This window comes from Ornithorhynchus anatinus, chromosome 5 (genome assembly GCF_004115215.2).
Source record: "Ornithorhynchus anatinus isolate Pmale09 chromosome 5, mOrnAna1.pri.v4, whole genome shotgun sequence".
In the NCBI taxonomy this organism is placed as follows: Eukaryota; Metazoa; Chordata; class Mammalia; order Monotremata; family Ornithorhynchidae; genus Ornithorhynchus; species Ornithorhynchus anatinus.
Window position 1 is genome coordinate 31,526,636 of NC_041732.1, and position 17,278 is coordinate 31,543,913.

At 42.1% G+C, this 17,278-nt stretch overlaps 1 protein-coding gene across 1 annotated transcript in view; it reads right to left on the reverse strand.

Annotated features, from left to right (window-relative positions):
- Positions 1-17,278, reverse strand: part of LOC100076162 (disintegrin and metalloproteinase domain-containing protein 28) — a 36,959-nt gene that overhangs the window by 16,005 nt on the left and 3,676 nt on the right. The window contains exons 2-10 of the mRNA XM_029066365.2: positions 17,075-17,151; positions 13,294-13,372; positions 10,880-10,956; positions 9,655-9,847; positions 8,981-9,043; positions 7,764-7,835; positions 5,027-5,196; positions 2,659-2,743; positions 595-725 (exon numbers count right to left, since the gene is read on the reverse strand). Of these exons, the coding sequence (XP_028922198.2) occupies positions 595-725; positions 2,659-2,743; positions 5,027-5,196; positions 7,764-7,835; positions 8,981-9,043; positions 9,655-9,847; positions 10,880-10,956; positions 13,294-13,372; positions 17,075-17,151 (947 nt within the window). The remainder of the gene's footprint in view (positions 1-594; positions 726-2,658; positions 2,744-5,026; positions 5,197-7,763; positions 7,836-8,980; positions 9,044-9,654; positions 9,848-10,879; positions 10,957-13,293; positions 13,373-17,074; positions 17,152-17,278) is intronic.

The window sequence follows — 17,278 nt, forward strand, 5'->3', positions numbered from 1 at the left end:
GGATAAAATCTACAAAGTGGTAGGCACACTTAACCCCCATCTAGACAGTGGAGAGGCAGGAAGCTTGCGTATATGAAATATTTCAGGATCCAAAGAAGATTGAAAGCATATTGAGCTTTGAGGTAATTTATTTCGTAATACAGAGCTCAGTGTCTAGTACAGGGCTTTGCATAGAGTAAGCACTCAGGAAATATGGATGTTGATGATCAATCAATCAAATGATAATAAGATCCTCCTCTAGACTCTAAACTCCTCTAAACATTGTCTACCAGCTCTGTTACATTGTAGTCTCTCAAGCACTTAGTACAGTGCTCTGCACACAGTAAGTGCTCCATAAATATGATTGGTTGATTAATTGATTGATTGATACGATACAACAGAGTTGGCAAACAAGTTCCCTGCCCACAAGGAACTTGCAGTCTCGATGATGACAGGGCCTTTTGATGCGTGTTTGGCTCCTTTCTGTACCTCTTTTTCTAAACATTGTCAGGAGTTGCATAATGTTGTGTTTGATCCCCAAAAGGAACTGAACTTAGACCCCCCTTCCAAAGGTTATGGGGTTGAGTTTCTCTCTTTCCAAATACTAAGCCTTACCTCAGAGCTCGGTCCATCACACAGGTTACTGTAGGACACTTACATTGATCGGTGTCATGTGTCATCCCAAAGTTATGTCCCATCTCATGTGCTATTGTTCCTGCCACTATAAACCTGTTTTGACTGTGGTCCTAAGGGAAAGAGAAGCATCAGTTAAGTCTTTGGTAAGTTTCAAGTTGGTTTACTCCAAAACTAATTTCAGAGAGTTCAGAAGAGGGAATTAAATGCCTCGTATTACCATTTCATTTCTATTGCTTACATTCAGTGACCTTCTGAAACCTCTTCATCATTATTGTTAATCTTAAATGAGCCACTCTGGAGTAAGTGAGGCACTTTAGGTAGCAGCATGAACTCTTTTAGTCAGTTTTGAGCTCCCTTACTGCTCCCAAGGACTCCAGGGGCTTGGGAGAGTTCATGCCATATTTCGAGTGACTGGACTCCCCAAATCAAAAGAGTGGCACTGTGCCATGGATGGCACAATCATAGAGCTAAAAATGATCCATGCCTATTGGAGTTGGAATAGGTTCAGCTTGGGAAGACATAAGAATGCAATAAAAGTTGGTGAATATTTTTGTATTAACACAATGAGCGGAATTCTAGAACTTATATGCACCATCTCTCCTTGCCGGTCCTCTCGTGACGAGCAGCACTGGGAACAGTGGAAACGGGCAGGAGCCTAAGGATGGGTCAGAGTGACCATCTCTGATATTGTAAAATCAAACTCCGTGCCTGTCCTGCTGGAGATGGGCTCTATGTTTTTCCCTTCCCCCACTCCTAGAGTCTGGATTGAGTGGAACTGATGAACCAGCCCGGTAGATTTCTCAGAAGACGTGATTTTTGAAGAAGCTGACAGATGGGTTAGGATCACTAGTCAGACAGGGAAAGGAATATTGGTCAGGAAACTTACAGAAGCAAGGATAATTCCTTGAGAGGCATCAGAGAAGGGAACAATGCAGGCAGGAAGAAAATGTGTTTGGCCGAAACAAGGAAAAGAGATTGTGAGAGTGAAACATGAAAAGAGAAAGTGAGGCTGATGTAGTGTGGCAGATTTAGAGGTGGGACAGCAGCAATCAATCAAACCTATATTGAGGACTTACTATGAGCAGAGCACTGTACTAAGTGCTTGAGAAAGTACAAAATAACAAAGGTTGGTAGACACATTCCCAGCAACAATCCAGATGTTGACTCTTCTTCCCCTCTTCCTTCCTCCACCTCCTTCTCCCTCTCTCAAATTTTATCAAAGATGCTTCCTTGGTTTCCCCCATAGCACTTACACTTATATTTCCATTTACTCAAGTGCTTTCTTTACCTGTAATTTATTTTAGAACCTGCCTCCGAACCGGATTATAAACTCCTTGAGAGCAGCGATGGTACCTTGTATTCTCCCAAGCTCCTAAAACAGTGCTCTGTAAACAGTGTCAATAAATCCCAATGGTTGATTGGAGGTGTTAGAGCTGGTGCTTGCATGAGATAAATGAGGTGGTAAAGACTGTTTAGGGAGGAAAAACTGGGTGATTTGTGATTTGTCCTTTCCGAGGTAAATGGTAGGGTCAAGAGAGATCTGAGAGGTAGCTGTATGTTGTGATTAGATTTGTGATCAGTCATGTGCCTAGAAAGAATCTAAGAGAAAATCTAAGAGATAAGACCTCCCAGTGAGAAAACAAAGGAAAGTGGAACTGGCTAGTCCTTCCTGCTTTGTAGTAAGTCCTTTTACAAGGTGAATCTTTAACCCATTTTTGCTTGGGAAGTAGCTGACAACAGCTGAGACTCCAATTCTAATCCTGGCTCTGCCATTTATCTGCTACGTGAGCTTAGGTGGAGTTCCTTCACTTCTCTGTGCCTCAATTACCTCATCTGTAAAATGGGGATTAAGACTGTGAGCCCCACATGGGACATGGACCTTGTCCATCCCGATTAGAATGAATCAGCACTTAGAGCAGTGTCTGGCACATAGTAAGCACTTAACCAATACCATAAAAAAATGGGTCCCTTGGTATAAGAACATGGTATGACAAATAGTAGAATCCTAAGGAAATTCCTAAAGCAAACAGGCATTCAACAAACCTGAATTACACCGACAGAATGAAAAGGGGAGCACACTGTACCGACAAAAGCCAATCCCACCATTTCTTCTGAGAACACAACCCCACTGCAAGACAAAGACAAGCACATTTTCAGACTTTAACCTGGGTTTATTTGCATTTTTCCCCAGCTGCTGAAAGAAGGATCAGCCAAACTTCAAGTTATCAACACCAGGAAACACCTTCTTACCCTGGTGTTTTACAGAGTTGCAGATGCCCCTTGGTCCCTTGTCCTTTTATATCTCCCAACCCAGCTTATGTTTCTCCCTACTTCTTCGGCACTCAAGTTCTTAGGGCTCACAACAGAGTCTAGAACAGTTCTGCGAGAAGTGGAGAAAAGTTAGCTCAACCTCATTTTAAGATTAATGGATAAAATCTTTTAAAATTACAAAGTGCTAGAGGACAGGTTTTTTACCTCTACTGTACTCTCCCAAGCACTCAGTACCATACTCTGCCCAGAGGAACTGCTAAATCAATTGATTACTTGATTAATTTGGACTATGCTGTTGGGGGCAATCTTGCTTTGCTTAAAATCAATCAGTTCATCAATCAATCATGTTTATTATTATTATTATCATTATTAATAATAATAATGTTGGTATTTGTTAAGCACTTACTATGTGCAGAGCACTGTTCTAAGCGCTGGGGTAGACACAGGGGAATCAGGTTGTCTCACGTGGGGCTCACAGTCTTAATCTCATTTTACAGATGAGGTAACTGAGGCACAGAGAAGTTAAGTTAAGGGGAAGCAGCGTAGCTTAGTGGAAAGAGCCTGGTCTTCAGAGTCAGAGGTCATGGGTTCGACTCCCGGCTTTGCCACTTGTCAGCTGTGCGACTGTGGGCAAGTCACTTAACTTCTCTGTGCCTCAGTTACCTCATCTGTAAAATGGGGATTAACTGTGAGCCTCACGTGGGAAGACCTGATTACCCTGTATCTACCCCAGCGCTTAGAACAGTGCTCGGCACGTAATGAGTGCTTAACAAATACCAACACTATTATTATTATTATTAAGTGACTTGCCCACCGTCACACAGCTGTCAAGTGGCAGAGCTAGGAATATTGATTACTTACTGTGTGCAGAGCACTGTACTAAGTGCTTGGGTGAGCACAATATAACTGAATTGGTAGACACATTTCCTGCCAACAGTGAGCTTACAGTTTAGAGAGGGAGACAGCACTATAAATAAATCGATTACACATATGTGCATAGGTGCTGAGGGGCTGATGAAGTGTGCAAATCCAAGTGCAAGGGCATGGCAGAAGGGAGTGGGAGAAGAGGAAACAAGGGTTTAGTTGGGTAAGGATTTAGAGCACCCCAAGAAACCTTAAATTGCTCTAACTGCTCGTGGCCATTTGGAGAAGCAGCATAGCCTAGTGGATAGAGCACGGGACTGGGAGTAAGAAGGACCTGGATCCTAATCCCAGCTCCGCCACTTGTCTGTTTCACAAACAGTAAGCGCTTAACCAGTGCCATAATGATCACTGATTATTACCTGCTAGTTATAGGTAGAAGCCCCACCTTTTTCTTACTTTGAGCTTGAAAACCAAGCTCATATAAGGAGTTTCAGGGCTCCTGAGGAGACGTCAAACTGTGACAAAATCAGGCACCCAAGTACCTCAAAAACCTTATCACCCTTGTAAGATGCAGCATGGCGTAGTGGAAAGAGAACAGGCTTGGGAGTCAGAGGACATGGGTTCTAATTCAGGCTCCACCACTTGTCTGCTGTGTGACTTTAGGCAAGCCACTTAACTTCTCTGTGTCTCAGTTACCTCATCTGTAAAATGGGGATTAAGAATGTGAGCCCTGCATGCGTCAACCCGATTACCTTGTCTCTACCCCAGCGCTTAGAACAGTGCTCGGCACATAGTAAGCGCTTAAGAAATACAATAATTATTATTATTATTATCTCTCTAAGGAAACTAGCATACTTTCCCAACTAAGATAGTTCCTGCAAGGCTTTGAAAAGCATCTCTGAGAAACTACTGGTCCCCAAAGTGAGTCAGTCAGTCAGTCAGTCATATTTATTGAGCTTTTACTGTGTGCCCAGCACTGTACTAAGCGCTTGGGAGAGTGCACTATAGCAATATAACAGACACATTCCCTGCCTACAACAAGCTTCCAGTCTTGAGGGGGAGACAGACATTAATATAAATAAATTACAGATATGAACATAAGTGCTGTGGCGCTGGGAGGAGGGATCAATAAAGGGAGCAAGGCAGGGCGATGCAAAAGGGAGAGGAAGAAAAGGAAAAGAGGGCTTAGTCAGGGAAGGCCTCTTGGAGGAGATGTGCTTTCAGTAAGACTTTGAAGAGGGAGAGAGTAATTTAGGGGAGGAGCAATAGCACCTACGTGAGTAACTGAGCAATATCATGTTTCTTTCTTCTGGGGAGCACCGATCGTCTCCAATTTTTGAAAAGTTCCAGGGTGATACTTGCATCTGGGTTTACCTTTATCTTATCAGCATCTGTCCAGGTTTCAATACCAACCAATTCCACTAGTACATTTATACTTTTATAGACCTGTTGAAAGAGAATACAATTCGTGATGGGAAATCTAAAAATGTAAATATGAGCCACTGGACATTGGCGCGATGCTAAATATTTGCCCGTCCTTATTTCCCTCTCCCAGAACCCTTGAGGAGCAGGCAGATGTTATTCGCTTCATTTCCCAGTAGGAGTGGAACTTTAACGTCCCTAGAGCCTTTACAATGAAATCATATCCATCTATGGCTAATTTATCAGGTGATCAACCAGGGGGCACAGAGAGTAATACAGTCATTCCCCTTTATAACACGCTTCTTTCAGCATTTTAAAATAATAATAATGGTATCTGCCAAGTACTAAGTGCTGGGGTTATAAGATAATCAGATTGTACACAGTCCCTGGTCCGCATTGGGCTCACACTTTAAGGAGGAAGAAGAACATGAATTTTACAGATGACTTGTCCAAGGCTACATAACAGGGAGTGGGTGGAACCAAGGCCTTTGGAAGGATTTCCAGTTCCATGCTCTGTCCACACTGCCATCCTCCCTCTTTAGTAATAAGCGCTGGGGTGGCAGGACTGTGGTGGTGATGGTGTCCTGAACCTACATGCCAAGCATTGTGCTAGGCACCGGGATAGCTACAATAGTTTGGTCAGACAGAATTCCCTCTCACCCCTGCTTAACACTCTGCTTTCATTCATTCAATACTATTTATTGAGCGCTTACTATGTGCAGAGCACTGTACTAAGCGCTTGGAATGTACAACTCGGCAAGGGATAGAGACAATCCCTGCCCAATGACGGGCTCACTTTCATGGAACCCCTTAAGAGAACTAACCATGGTTATTACCTGGAATACGGAAATATCATCATCCACATCATCAATGGTTTTTATTGAGCACTTACAATATGTAGAGCACTTTACTAAGCACTTGAATATATCATCAATATATGATATCATAACACCAAAGTATAACAAAGTGGGGAAGGTAGAAGGTGAATTTGGGAGCAAGCAGGGGTTCTTGGGAGTAAGAAGTCTTTGAAAGGACTTTTTTTTGTCCTAAATCCAATAGAGGTTCCAGGAAAGGAGTGTCTCTTTTAGGCAACTGGGACATATTACACTTTTTTATGGTATTTGTTAAACACTTACTGTGCCAGGCATTGTTCTAAGGACTGGGGTAGATACAAGGTAATCAGATTGGAAAGAGTCCATGTTCCAACGTGGGTCTCATGTGGAGGGGCTCATTTTACATATGAGATAACTGAGGCACAGAGGAGTTTAATGACTTGCCCAAGGTCACACAGCAGAGACACGGAAGCACAAGGATTAGAACCCATGTCCTTCTAACTCTCATTGCCCTACCCACTAGGTCATGCTACTTCTCACACTCCCCCCCAGCCCCAAACCTTAAAGAACATAGCACTCCTAGGGGTCAAGAATGTGTGAATTTGTGAAGAATAGATCTCTGCCCAACCTAGTGAACTACAGGAATCCTGGGATGTTTACCTGTTTTTCAGGAGGAGGAAACCAGGACCTGTTCTCCCTCCTGCTTACAACGTGAACCCCATGTGGGATCTGATAATCTTATATCTACCTCAGCACTTGGTATAGTGCTTGGCACACTATAGCTCCTAAGCAAATACCATTATCATTATTGTTATTACTTAGACCATACAAGGTCCCAGAGGTGTTATTTAAAGAGATCTGGGTGAACAAACTCTCTAGTCTGTAAGCTCACTGTGGGCAGGGACATGTCTACCAGGTCTCTCAAGCACTTAATACAGTGTTCTGCACCCAGTAAGTTCTCAATAAATACCACTGATGATGATATGATGATGATGATGACGAAGCGAGCAGGGGAAAGCATGAGACACAGGCACAGCAAATCCCAGCAGCTAAAAGCCAGAATGATACAGAGCCTCCACTGAAGGAGGCCAACCAAGCCTCTCACTCTGGGGCTCCGAATGGTGATCAAAGATTTGCTTCCAGACAAGATAAAGGAAGCGCGGGACATTTATGTGGGTTATGGTTTAATTGTAAAGGAAAAATCAAAAGGAGAAACTATTTTCATCACTTGATGGTGAGGTCCAGGAGTTCCTCCTAATGAGGAAGTGTGGTTTTGGGGTGGGATCCAGGAACTTGGGGTCAGCTGGCTTGGCTTTTATCGATGGCTCCACCACTACCTTTTTGTGTCCTCAAGGCCTCTTAATCAGTGCTATTTCACCCATACAAGCTGCTGAGAATAGAGATATACATGTTCCCATGAAAAATGGTAACAGAGTACCTGGTAACCGAGATGCCAAACTCTGTTGTAAAACCACAAAACCACTTTTGGATTAGACACAAGATTCTAATATCATTCTTTATGAGTTTTGATATAACTGTGACCAGGGAACAAAATGGTACTGAAACTGCTGACTGATGTTAAGAATATTCAGTCTCCTAATATTTAGCATTACTCCAAGTTGTAAATATTTTCATTTCCTTTGGACAAGTTATTCTGCTCCATGGAATTGAGCTTGACATTTTCACCTAGATTCTTCAGATTCTCAGGCAGCAACCTGACTGCTTCTTTTTCTTTTGATTTGGAGAAACTATTCTTACCATACTGACAAAATTGATCATATCAAAAACCCGCTTCCTTAGCTCATCTTGATCAGGACCGTACCGTTGGTACTGAAAAACAAACATTAAGGTAAGGAATTAAAGTGGATAGCTGAAGATGACATCCATTTCTGAGGTAACCATTTGGGTAGTTGAAGAGAAAATCCTACAGTGTTTGGTTCAAGACAGAAAATGTGACTTTTTCTTGCCTGGGCACATTCTGGGACTCCTGGAGAGGCAGCCATGAAAGTAACCTGTGCAACAGCACCAAGGGAAAAACACATATCTAGTGCCCTCTCCCAACTTAATAATGATAACAACAACAACAATAGTGATGATAATAATAATAGTGGCATTTATTAAACACTTGCTATGTGCCAAACATTGTACTAAGTGTTGTACTAATAATCCATTCGGTCACAATCCCTGTGCCACATGGGGCTCACGTTCAAAAGGGGAGGGAGAACTGGTATTTGATTCTCATTTTACAGATGAGGAAACTGAGAGACAGAGAAGCTAAGTGACTTGCCCAAGTCAAAGAGCAAGAAAGTGGTGCAGGTGTGATCAAATGTCAGATTCTTTGACATCCAGGCCTGAGCTCATTCAGGAGATTTTGTCTATGCCTCTATGTTCAAGGTAAATGTATTAACTTCTAGCTTCCCTCTGCTCCACTTCTAATTGTGATTACTGTAAATAATCACTGACACTTACGTGTCTTTGAAATCCAGAGAAAAGGCTCATCAACAATTTAGACAAAATTAAAAATAACCTCATACAATGAACCAGGAACAAAATGTGGAGGTTCTGATTCTGAGTTTATGCTTTAATCTCTGGAGGGGTTTTTTTTGACACTACCATTTTGCTCATCATAACAAAAGAGTTTACTTTTATTGCAATTATCTTTTGCAATATGAAATACGTATTTGGCTTAAAAAATTAGATTTCAAAACAAAAGTCTAAATTTACCTGAAGTAGAAAAAAATGCAAGGTCAAAAATGGACACCACATTGTTAAGGGTTTAATGTACTTTTCATGGCAAATACTGTGAAAGATTATAAGATTACTTTTAAGGTGGTTTTTATCGGCTCCGAATAATCAATTACTAAGTAGCTTTCAGCTTGCTTCTTTGTTTTAATTATTTGGAATAGCACAGTTCATATGGAGTTACACATCTCCTTGTCTACCCATGGATAAATGAGAAATAAGATAATACTTACCAGGGTATTATCCAGAACCAGGAAGAATTCCACATATTTCTTTTGTTGCATATATTGATCTTTCTAAGGGAGTAAAAGGAGGGAGTTAGTATTATGAACTTTTTTAGTCTGTTTCATCTTTCTTTGATTTAATATAAGGGATGCACCTATAACTTTGTAAGTGCTGGACAGTATAAAATGCTTAGAAAAGATGAAATTTTTCCCTTGGGTAATTATGGAAAACTAACCTTTTCTCCATTTTTTTTCATTGGCTTCAGACAATATACCTGTAGGTTTGCCTTGAGGGTACGCATCACGTCTACCAATCAATCAATTGTATTCATTAAGCACTGTACTAAATGCTTGGAAAACTGCAACACAAAAATATAACAGACCAATTCCCTGCCCACAACAAGCTTATAGTCTAGAGCTGACTCAAATGGTCCCTCTCAAGTGTATAAAACAACAGTGCTTTGCACAAAGTAAGCTCTCAATAAATAATTGGCTGGGTTTAGGGTAGAATAATGAATATAGGGAGGATTTTTAATTTGGGATGATGAATTTGAGAAGAACTTTTAGTGATGAGAAGGACTTTTGGCAGGGGTGTTGCATTAATGCATTGCGAGAGTGGGGAAAAGGTTGGAATTAGGAGTGGGAGAAGAGAATGAAGAGGCTCATAAAAAGGTCATACTCACTCCCAGGCTGACCCCTGACCTGGAGGCTTTCACTTGGACCTCCACTTTCCTTTGCCCTGAGTCATTCACCGCACAGGTAGAGTTAATTGTATCCTGTTTCATGTGATTATACTTAAAGACAGCATGTTCTTCCTGGTCCGTGAGCTTCAAGGGCTCAATAAGATACCTTTGATCATGAAGCTTGAAGTATCCCCTGAAAAACACAAGAATAAACAACAACCCTCCAATTCCCCTACCTTACAGTGGTCATTATTTTACGGAACCATAGCCTCTTGGGCCTGATAGGGACTGTGAGAAGCTTCTAAATCCATCATTTTACCTCAAGGCATACTGTCTATAAATTCTCAAAGATCTAACCAGTGTTGGACATCCCCAGGGCTGGAAAATTTCATGTGAACTCACTTTACTTCAGATGTTTTCATCAGAGGCTTTCTCCAACTAAGCCCCCATCTCCTCTACTTGCTCTCTTTTCTGTATCACCCTTGCATTTGGGTTTGTACCCTTTATTCACCCCACAGCACTTTCATGACCATAATTTAGTGTCTATCTTCCCCTCTAGACTGTAAGCTCTTGGTGAGCAGGGAATGTGTCTGTAATACTGCTATGCTGTACTCTCCCAAGAGCTTAGTACAGTATCCTGCACACATATAAATATGACTCAGTGATTGAAGAGTGTTCTGCTGGGGCAGAGCCTTTTCTAGAGTCTGTGGCAGACTACAAGGAGCTGAAAACACCTACTTTCAGCATAGAATGTGATCTTGATCCAGTCCACCTAGTGAAATTGTTTCAGTTCCCAAAATGATCCAAGAAGCCATTCCTCATTAGACTGGAAGCTCCTTGTGGAAAGGGAACAGGTCTACCAACTTGGTTATATTGTATTCTCCCAAGATCTGCACGTTGCACTCAATAAGTATGATTGATTGACAAGTAAGCATTAGATGAATCCGTGGCTCTGCCGCTTGTCTGCTGTGACCTTGGGCAAATCACTTCACTTCTCTGGGCCTCAGTTACCTCATCTATAAAATGGGGATTGAGTCTGTGAGCCCCACATAAAACATGGATTGTATCCAACATAGTTCGCTTAAATCCACCCCCGCGCTTAATACAGTGTCTGGCACACAGTAGGCACTTAAAAATATCACATTTATTATTATAATATTATTAAAACTAAGAACCTCTTCTTTACTGTTTCAGTTATTACAAAGGATTTTATGGATGATCTCACCTCAAACCAGCACAGGTACTGATGCTAGCAGAAGAAATCTCTTCATTAAGGATATGTCCTTGATAATAGCAGTGTTCCTGGTGGAAAGTAATAAATATATGCTTAGATGAGTCTTTCTCAATAGTAGTGCAGGTTTTACATTCTCAACAATGGCATTTAGAATAGAAATCAAGGTTCGTTCATTCATTCATTCGATCGTATTTATTGAGTGCTTACTGTGTGCAGAGCACTGTACTAAGCACTTGGAAAGTACAATTCAGTAATAGAGACAATACCTGCCCACAACAGGCTTACAGTCTAGAAAGTTAAACCAAGCACTTTAATATTCACCCCACATCACTTACCTACATGTCCATCTGTAATTTATTTTAATGTCTTTCTCTCCCTCTAATTTGTAAGCTCCTTGTGCAAAGGAATTGTGTCTGTCTACACTATTGTATTGTATGGGGCTCTGCACAACGAGGAGGCACTCAATAAACAATCAGTGTGGTCTAATTCAAGGAACTCAGGCCTGCAAGTCAGAGGACCTGGGTTCTAATCCCTGCTCTGCCACTTGCCTGCTGTATGATCTTGGAAAAGTCCCTTAACTTCTTTGGGCCTAGTTTTCTAAGCTGTAAAATGGGGATTCAACCACCCCGCAAATTTGTCCAGGATCCTGTTCCCCTCCACAAAGTGGGTTTTCAGAAAAAGTAGTAATAGGACCTCCCTAACTAAACAGTTCCTCTCACAAAGCCCAGCAGCATGAACTGATAAGACATGAACTGACAGGCCAAATTTTAAACTAAACTCAGTAGGAAGTTCATTCATTCAATAGTATTTATTGAGCGCTTACTATGTGCAGAGCACTGTACTAAGCGCTTGGGATGAACAAGTCAGCAACAGATAGAGACAGTCCCTGCCGTTTGACGGGCTTATAGTCTAATCGGGGGAGACGGACAGACGAGAACAATGGCAATAAATAGAGTCAAGGGGAAGAACATCTCGTAAAAACAATGGCAACTAAATAGAATCAAGGCGATGTACAATTCATTAACAAAATAAATAGGGTAATGGAAATATATACAGTTGAGCGTACGAGTACAGTGCTGTGGGGATGGGAAGGGAGAGGTGGAGGAGCAGAGGGAAAAGGGGAAAAAGAGGGTTTAGCTGCGGAGAGGTAAAGGGGGGATGGCAGAGGGAGTAGAGGGAGAAGAGGAGCTCAATCTGGGAAGGCCTCTTGGAGGAGGTGAGTTTTAAGTAGGGTAATTGGAGGTTAACAAGACCCAGAAGAAGGAAATACAGAACTATCTCCCTAAGAGCTTGAAGGTGGGATAAGTGCCTCCAATAATCAGGTCGATGGAGGCCACAAAACCTTCAGTGATTAGAGGACAATGCAAACTGGAAAAAAAAAGGAAGAAAATGACTTGCATTTAAGAGGATTACTAGGGGCCTTTGGGAGATACTGACTAGCTAATTTGTGAGTCCCCAGTAGTGTCAGTCAGTCAGTGGTATTTACTGAGCACTTAGTGTGTGCAGAGCACTGTACTAAAGGCTTAGGAGAGTACAATGCAACAATACACAGACACATTTCCTGCCTAGAACCCAGATGATTCCTCGAGCCAATTCCTGGAATTGGGACACTTTTTCCCAGAATTGTCAGATGGGGGTTGGTGTATTTCCCTTGCAGTCCAGCATTCACACAACCCAGAAGTAGCATCTCTAGGTAGTCCAGCTTGAGGCATGGGACAGAGTAAGGTTGTCAGGTGATGAACCCTGAAGTGGTGGGTTTGAGTGAGAAAAATGAGATGAGGAAAGATGACAATTGATTCTCCTCTCCTACATATTTAGTATTCTTATTTATGCTTATTATTTAGTAGTATTATTATTATGCATAGTAGTATTATTTAGCAGAGTCAGTATTTTAATCATTAGGCGCTTCCCAACATAATGTCCTGGAATGTGAAGAAGAACCATTACTGTTATAAATTGTTCTGATAAGATCAGCCACAGTGCTCCTTAAACAGTCAGGTGAAAGAATACTATGGGTTGATTTCAGGGAACTGATGATGCCTTGATTTTTGAAGTTGCCTCATGGGACTCAAGGGGCCTTTGAATTTGACTTTAATAATAATGATGGTATTTGTTAAGCATTTACTATGTGCCAGAAACTATACTAAGCACTGAGGTGGATACAAGCAAATCAGGTTGGACACAGTCCCTGACCCACATGGGGCTCACAGTCTCAATCCCCATTTTACAAATGAGGTAACTGAGGCACAGAAGAGTGAAGTGACTCGCCCAAGGTCAAACAACAGACAAATGATGGAGCCAGGATTAGAACCGATGACCTTCTGACTCCCAATCCCGGGTTCTTTCCATTAAGCCACGGTGCTTCTCTTACTAGGCTACGCTGCTTGCTCTAGGGAGGAGCCTACCGTGATCTGAGGGCCGGTGGTGACCTCCTCTCCTGTAGAGGAATAAAATGTCTCAGTGTAGTCCGGGGATAGGAGTTCTCTGGAAAATGAATAAAAGGGAGGTGACTCGTGATGACAACCACAGTCAATGAGATCTGAGGTACGGGTGAGTATAACCTGATCCTGGAATTATCAGTGGAAAGAGTGGGCATTGCAAACTTTTTTGGGGTGCATTCATTCCTTCTCTCCTCTGGCTTTGATAAGTAATCAGCTCTATGAGTAAAACAGAAATAAAGGCACCAGAAAACATCAGTGTGGCACCCTGAAGTCAGCAACTAGTCCCTGGTAGGATCAGGTCCAATAAATCTCAGAACTACTGGCAAAAATCAAGGTAAGGATAATATGTTTTAAGGTTTGAGAGGCTACTCTTTGCTCAGATTAAATTGAAAGAAAGATTTCCACTACCCAAAAGCAATTCTTGATATCTGGGATTTCAAATAACACAGTTCTATCTAAAATGAGATCTCAACTTCCGGGGATAAAGATGATATTAACAATAATGTTGGTATTTGTTAAGCGCTTACTATGTGCAGAGCACTGTTCTAAGCGCTGGGGTATACAGGGTAATCAGGTTGTCCCACATGAGGCTCACAGTCTTAATCCCCATTTTACAGATGAGGTAACTGAGGCACAGAGAAGTTAAGTGACTTGCCCACAGTCACACAGCTGACAGGTGGCAGAGCCGGGAATCGAACCCATGACCCCTGACTCCCAAGCCTAGGCTCTTTCCACTGAGCCACGCTATATCTTTGAAGGTTCTGGTCCAAGGACATGGATGATTCCCAGAGTATAATACCTGAGTGGATGTCATCCCTCTGTGTCTCGAAGGTATAGTCTGCCCAATGTCATGCCTATTGCCATGATGTTTGATGCACACTTCCAACTGTCAGTCTTCATCAGAGAAGTCCCTGCATAGGAACCTTGATGTCTGCTTCAACGGCAGCAAAAAACCAAATCTATCTGAATCCTTATCTCTCTGCTCTGCATAATTCAGTTTTCTGGAGAGAGTTCCAGGTCGTCATACGAAGCAGAGTGACTTAGTGGATAGAACAAAGGCCTGGCAATTGGGAGGACATGTGTTCTAATCCTGCTCCACCATATGTCAGCTTTATAACCTTGGACAAATCACTTCACTTTTCTGTGCCTCAGTTACCTCATCTGTCCATTGGGGATTTTAGACTGTGAACTCCACGTGGGACAAGAACTATATCCAAGCTGTTTAACTTGTCTCTACCCCAGTGCTTAGTACAGTGCCTGCCGCGTGGTAAGCATTTAACTGGTACTATCCAACATAAAGGAACATTTTTCCTTTAAATCTATAAAATCTACTGGTGCTTCAAAATTGATCTTTGTTATCTATCACTTGAGAAAGGAAAACATTTCTTGCTTTCTAGATTCAGCTTCACAAAGTTCAACTCCTTTCCCATAGAAATCCAGAAAATGAGTTTGTAATTTCCTAATCCAGGTGACATACAATGAAAGAATGATTGGATTTCCCATCAACTTGAATTTATTTTGAATATCAATTGAATAGTAAGTAATACATTCTGCTCAGACAAACCTTATGCAAGGATCGCATCAACTGAGATGGGGCCGGGCAACATTTTCCAAAACTGTCCTGTTACCATTCTGTACTAGCTCAGCTGAGGAATCACAGTTTAGGTCACAGCAAAGCAACAGAATCTAAAGGAAAGAGCCCCAGACCTGGAGCCCAGAGACTCAAACCCTGACTTCCCATGAGACGGTCATGGTCTCTGAGACTCTTAGCCCATCGTACTATAATGCTCATTTTCCTCCCAGCGGAAAATGAGATAATATCCATGAAAGCATATGTGCATGTGTGAATGATACTTGTTTTCCCAGACCGTATAATATATTATTCTGGGGTAGCAATCATCTATACCTATGCTAAATTTCTGGCCACACCCAAGCTTGAAAAATGGCTAGTTTTCCTTCCCCATCACATCACTAGGCAATGATCTAAGAAGGAAATGTTGCAGATTACCTAGAGCTGACCTGTCCCAAACCAGGGCATAACCCAGAACAACCATTCTGCTCCCAGCCTGCACTGGAAGGCTGACAGAGACAAAAGGTCGAGGAGTCAATTCTGACCCAAGAGATTGAAGTTAGGGTCTGTGAAGTTCCCTAGAGGCATGGGTGGAGCTGCTTCACTGTGATTTGCAAGAGTTCCCCCTGTCAATTTTATGACACATTCTACTATTGCTGCCATGGTACCATTCTACCATGGGAACTCCCTCAGGGGTGCTATGTAGCTGCCCAAGTCTTCCCTGATGGTACAGTCTCTAAATTCCCAGTGTTTCTGGGTCTGTGAGCATCCTCAGTAGAATGCTACAGGCATAGGATCCCAGTCACGCACAAACACACGCTCTGACCCACTCCCTTGGCCCTGGTCCTCATAATAATAATGATTATGGTGTTTGTTAATCGCTTAGCATTTGTCAAGCACCATTCTAAAAGCTGAGGTAGGAACAACTTAAACACAGTCCAAACGGAAGGGAGAACAGGTATTAAACTCCCAATTTACAGAGGAGAAGAGTGAGGCACAGAGAAGCTAAGTGACTTGCCCCAGGTCACACAGCAGGCAAGTGGCAGATGTGGGATTAGAACCCAGATCCTCTGATTGCAGACCTATGCTCTTACCATACGTCCACTTTGCTATTAGGCCCTCCTAGTAGTTCTTGAAACCTACTAGGCCCCCTTTAGTGTTATTTTGGGTAAATATGTAAGTGCAGGTTTATATAGGTGCAAATGGGCTTGTAAGAATGTCTATGAGCATGAATGGCTGCATGATTGCGTGTCTGTATGAAAACATGCATGAAAGCGTAGGCATCTGTAGACTTGGCATGGTTTGTGAAATGAGGTAATAACGAGAACAGCACCAGGTGCGACAAACAACCAATATGACAGCCTAAGGACAACTTTCACATGTGCACAATGTCCGTGGGGCCGAGGGTGCTACACTAGGCCTTTCGGCCATCCACAAATCATCCATAGATGGATTTATCTGTCAATGGCCTCTTCTTCGGACAACTCTGCATAAGCCTACTGAGAATACATATGTGCATATTTATAAGCAGGACTTCAAGAGCCTGCTTATGTGAATATGTATGACTAAATAATAATAATAATAGTGGTATTTGTTAAGCACTTACTATGTGTCAGGCAATGTACTAAGCACTGGGGTGGATGTGAGTAAAACAGGTTGGACACAGTCTCTGTCCCATGTGGAGCTCACAGTCTCAATCCCCATTTTGCAGATGAGGCAACTGGGGCCCAGAGAAGTGAAGTGACTTGCCCAAGGTCACACAGCAGACAAGTGGCAGAGGCAGGATTAGAATCCATGACCTTCTGACTCCCAAACCCGTGCTCTATCCACTATGCCATGCTGCTTCCCTATACTGATGTGAGCATAATGTTTATGGGAGCATCTCTGTGTGAGAATGCATGTGTGCAGGTGTGAGTGTATACAATTAAAAAGGATTAATTTCTGAAAAAAAAATCATTACAAACAGGGAGCAAGAATAAGACTGACAATGTAGGCGAAGACCAGTATTTCCACTGCTTAGAAATATAAGTATCTTCTGGCGTATTATAATTTTTTTTATTAGTAAGGAACAAAACCTGTGTATAATCATGGGGTCTGGTAAGGGTATATAAGTGGCTAGAAGTGCTGGTAGTGCTGATATCATGAGCTACAATCTTAAACAATGATGGAACTCACTTGGCTTTCTCCAGATGAAGCACCACTCCTTCTCCATGTAACATAATTCGATACTGGACCTCGGGTTCATATTTTTCCTGCAAATATTTATTAGTAACATAATGGAGGATAAACAACAAACTTACATCTCTGTCAACTTTGCGGTTTAGGTTGTTGGAGCCCACTGACCATTCCAAACTCTACAGTATTTGCCAAATCAATGAA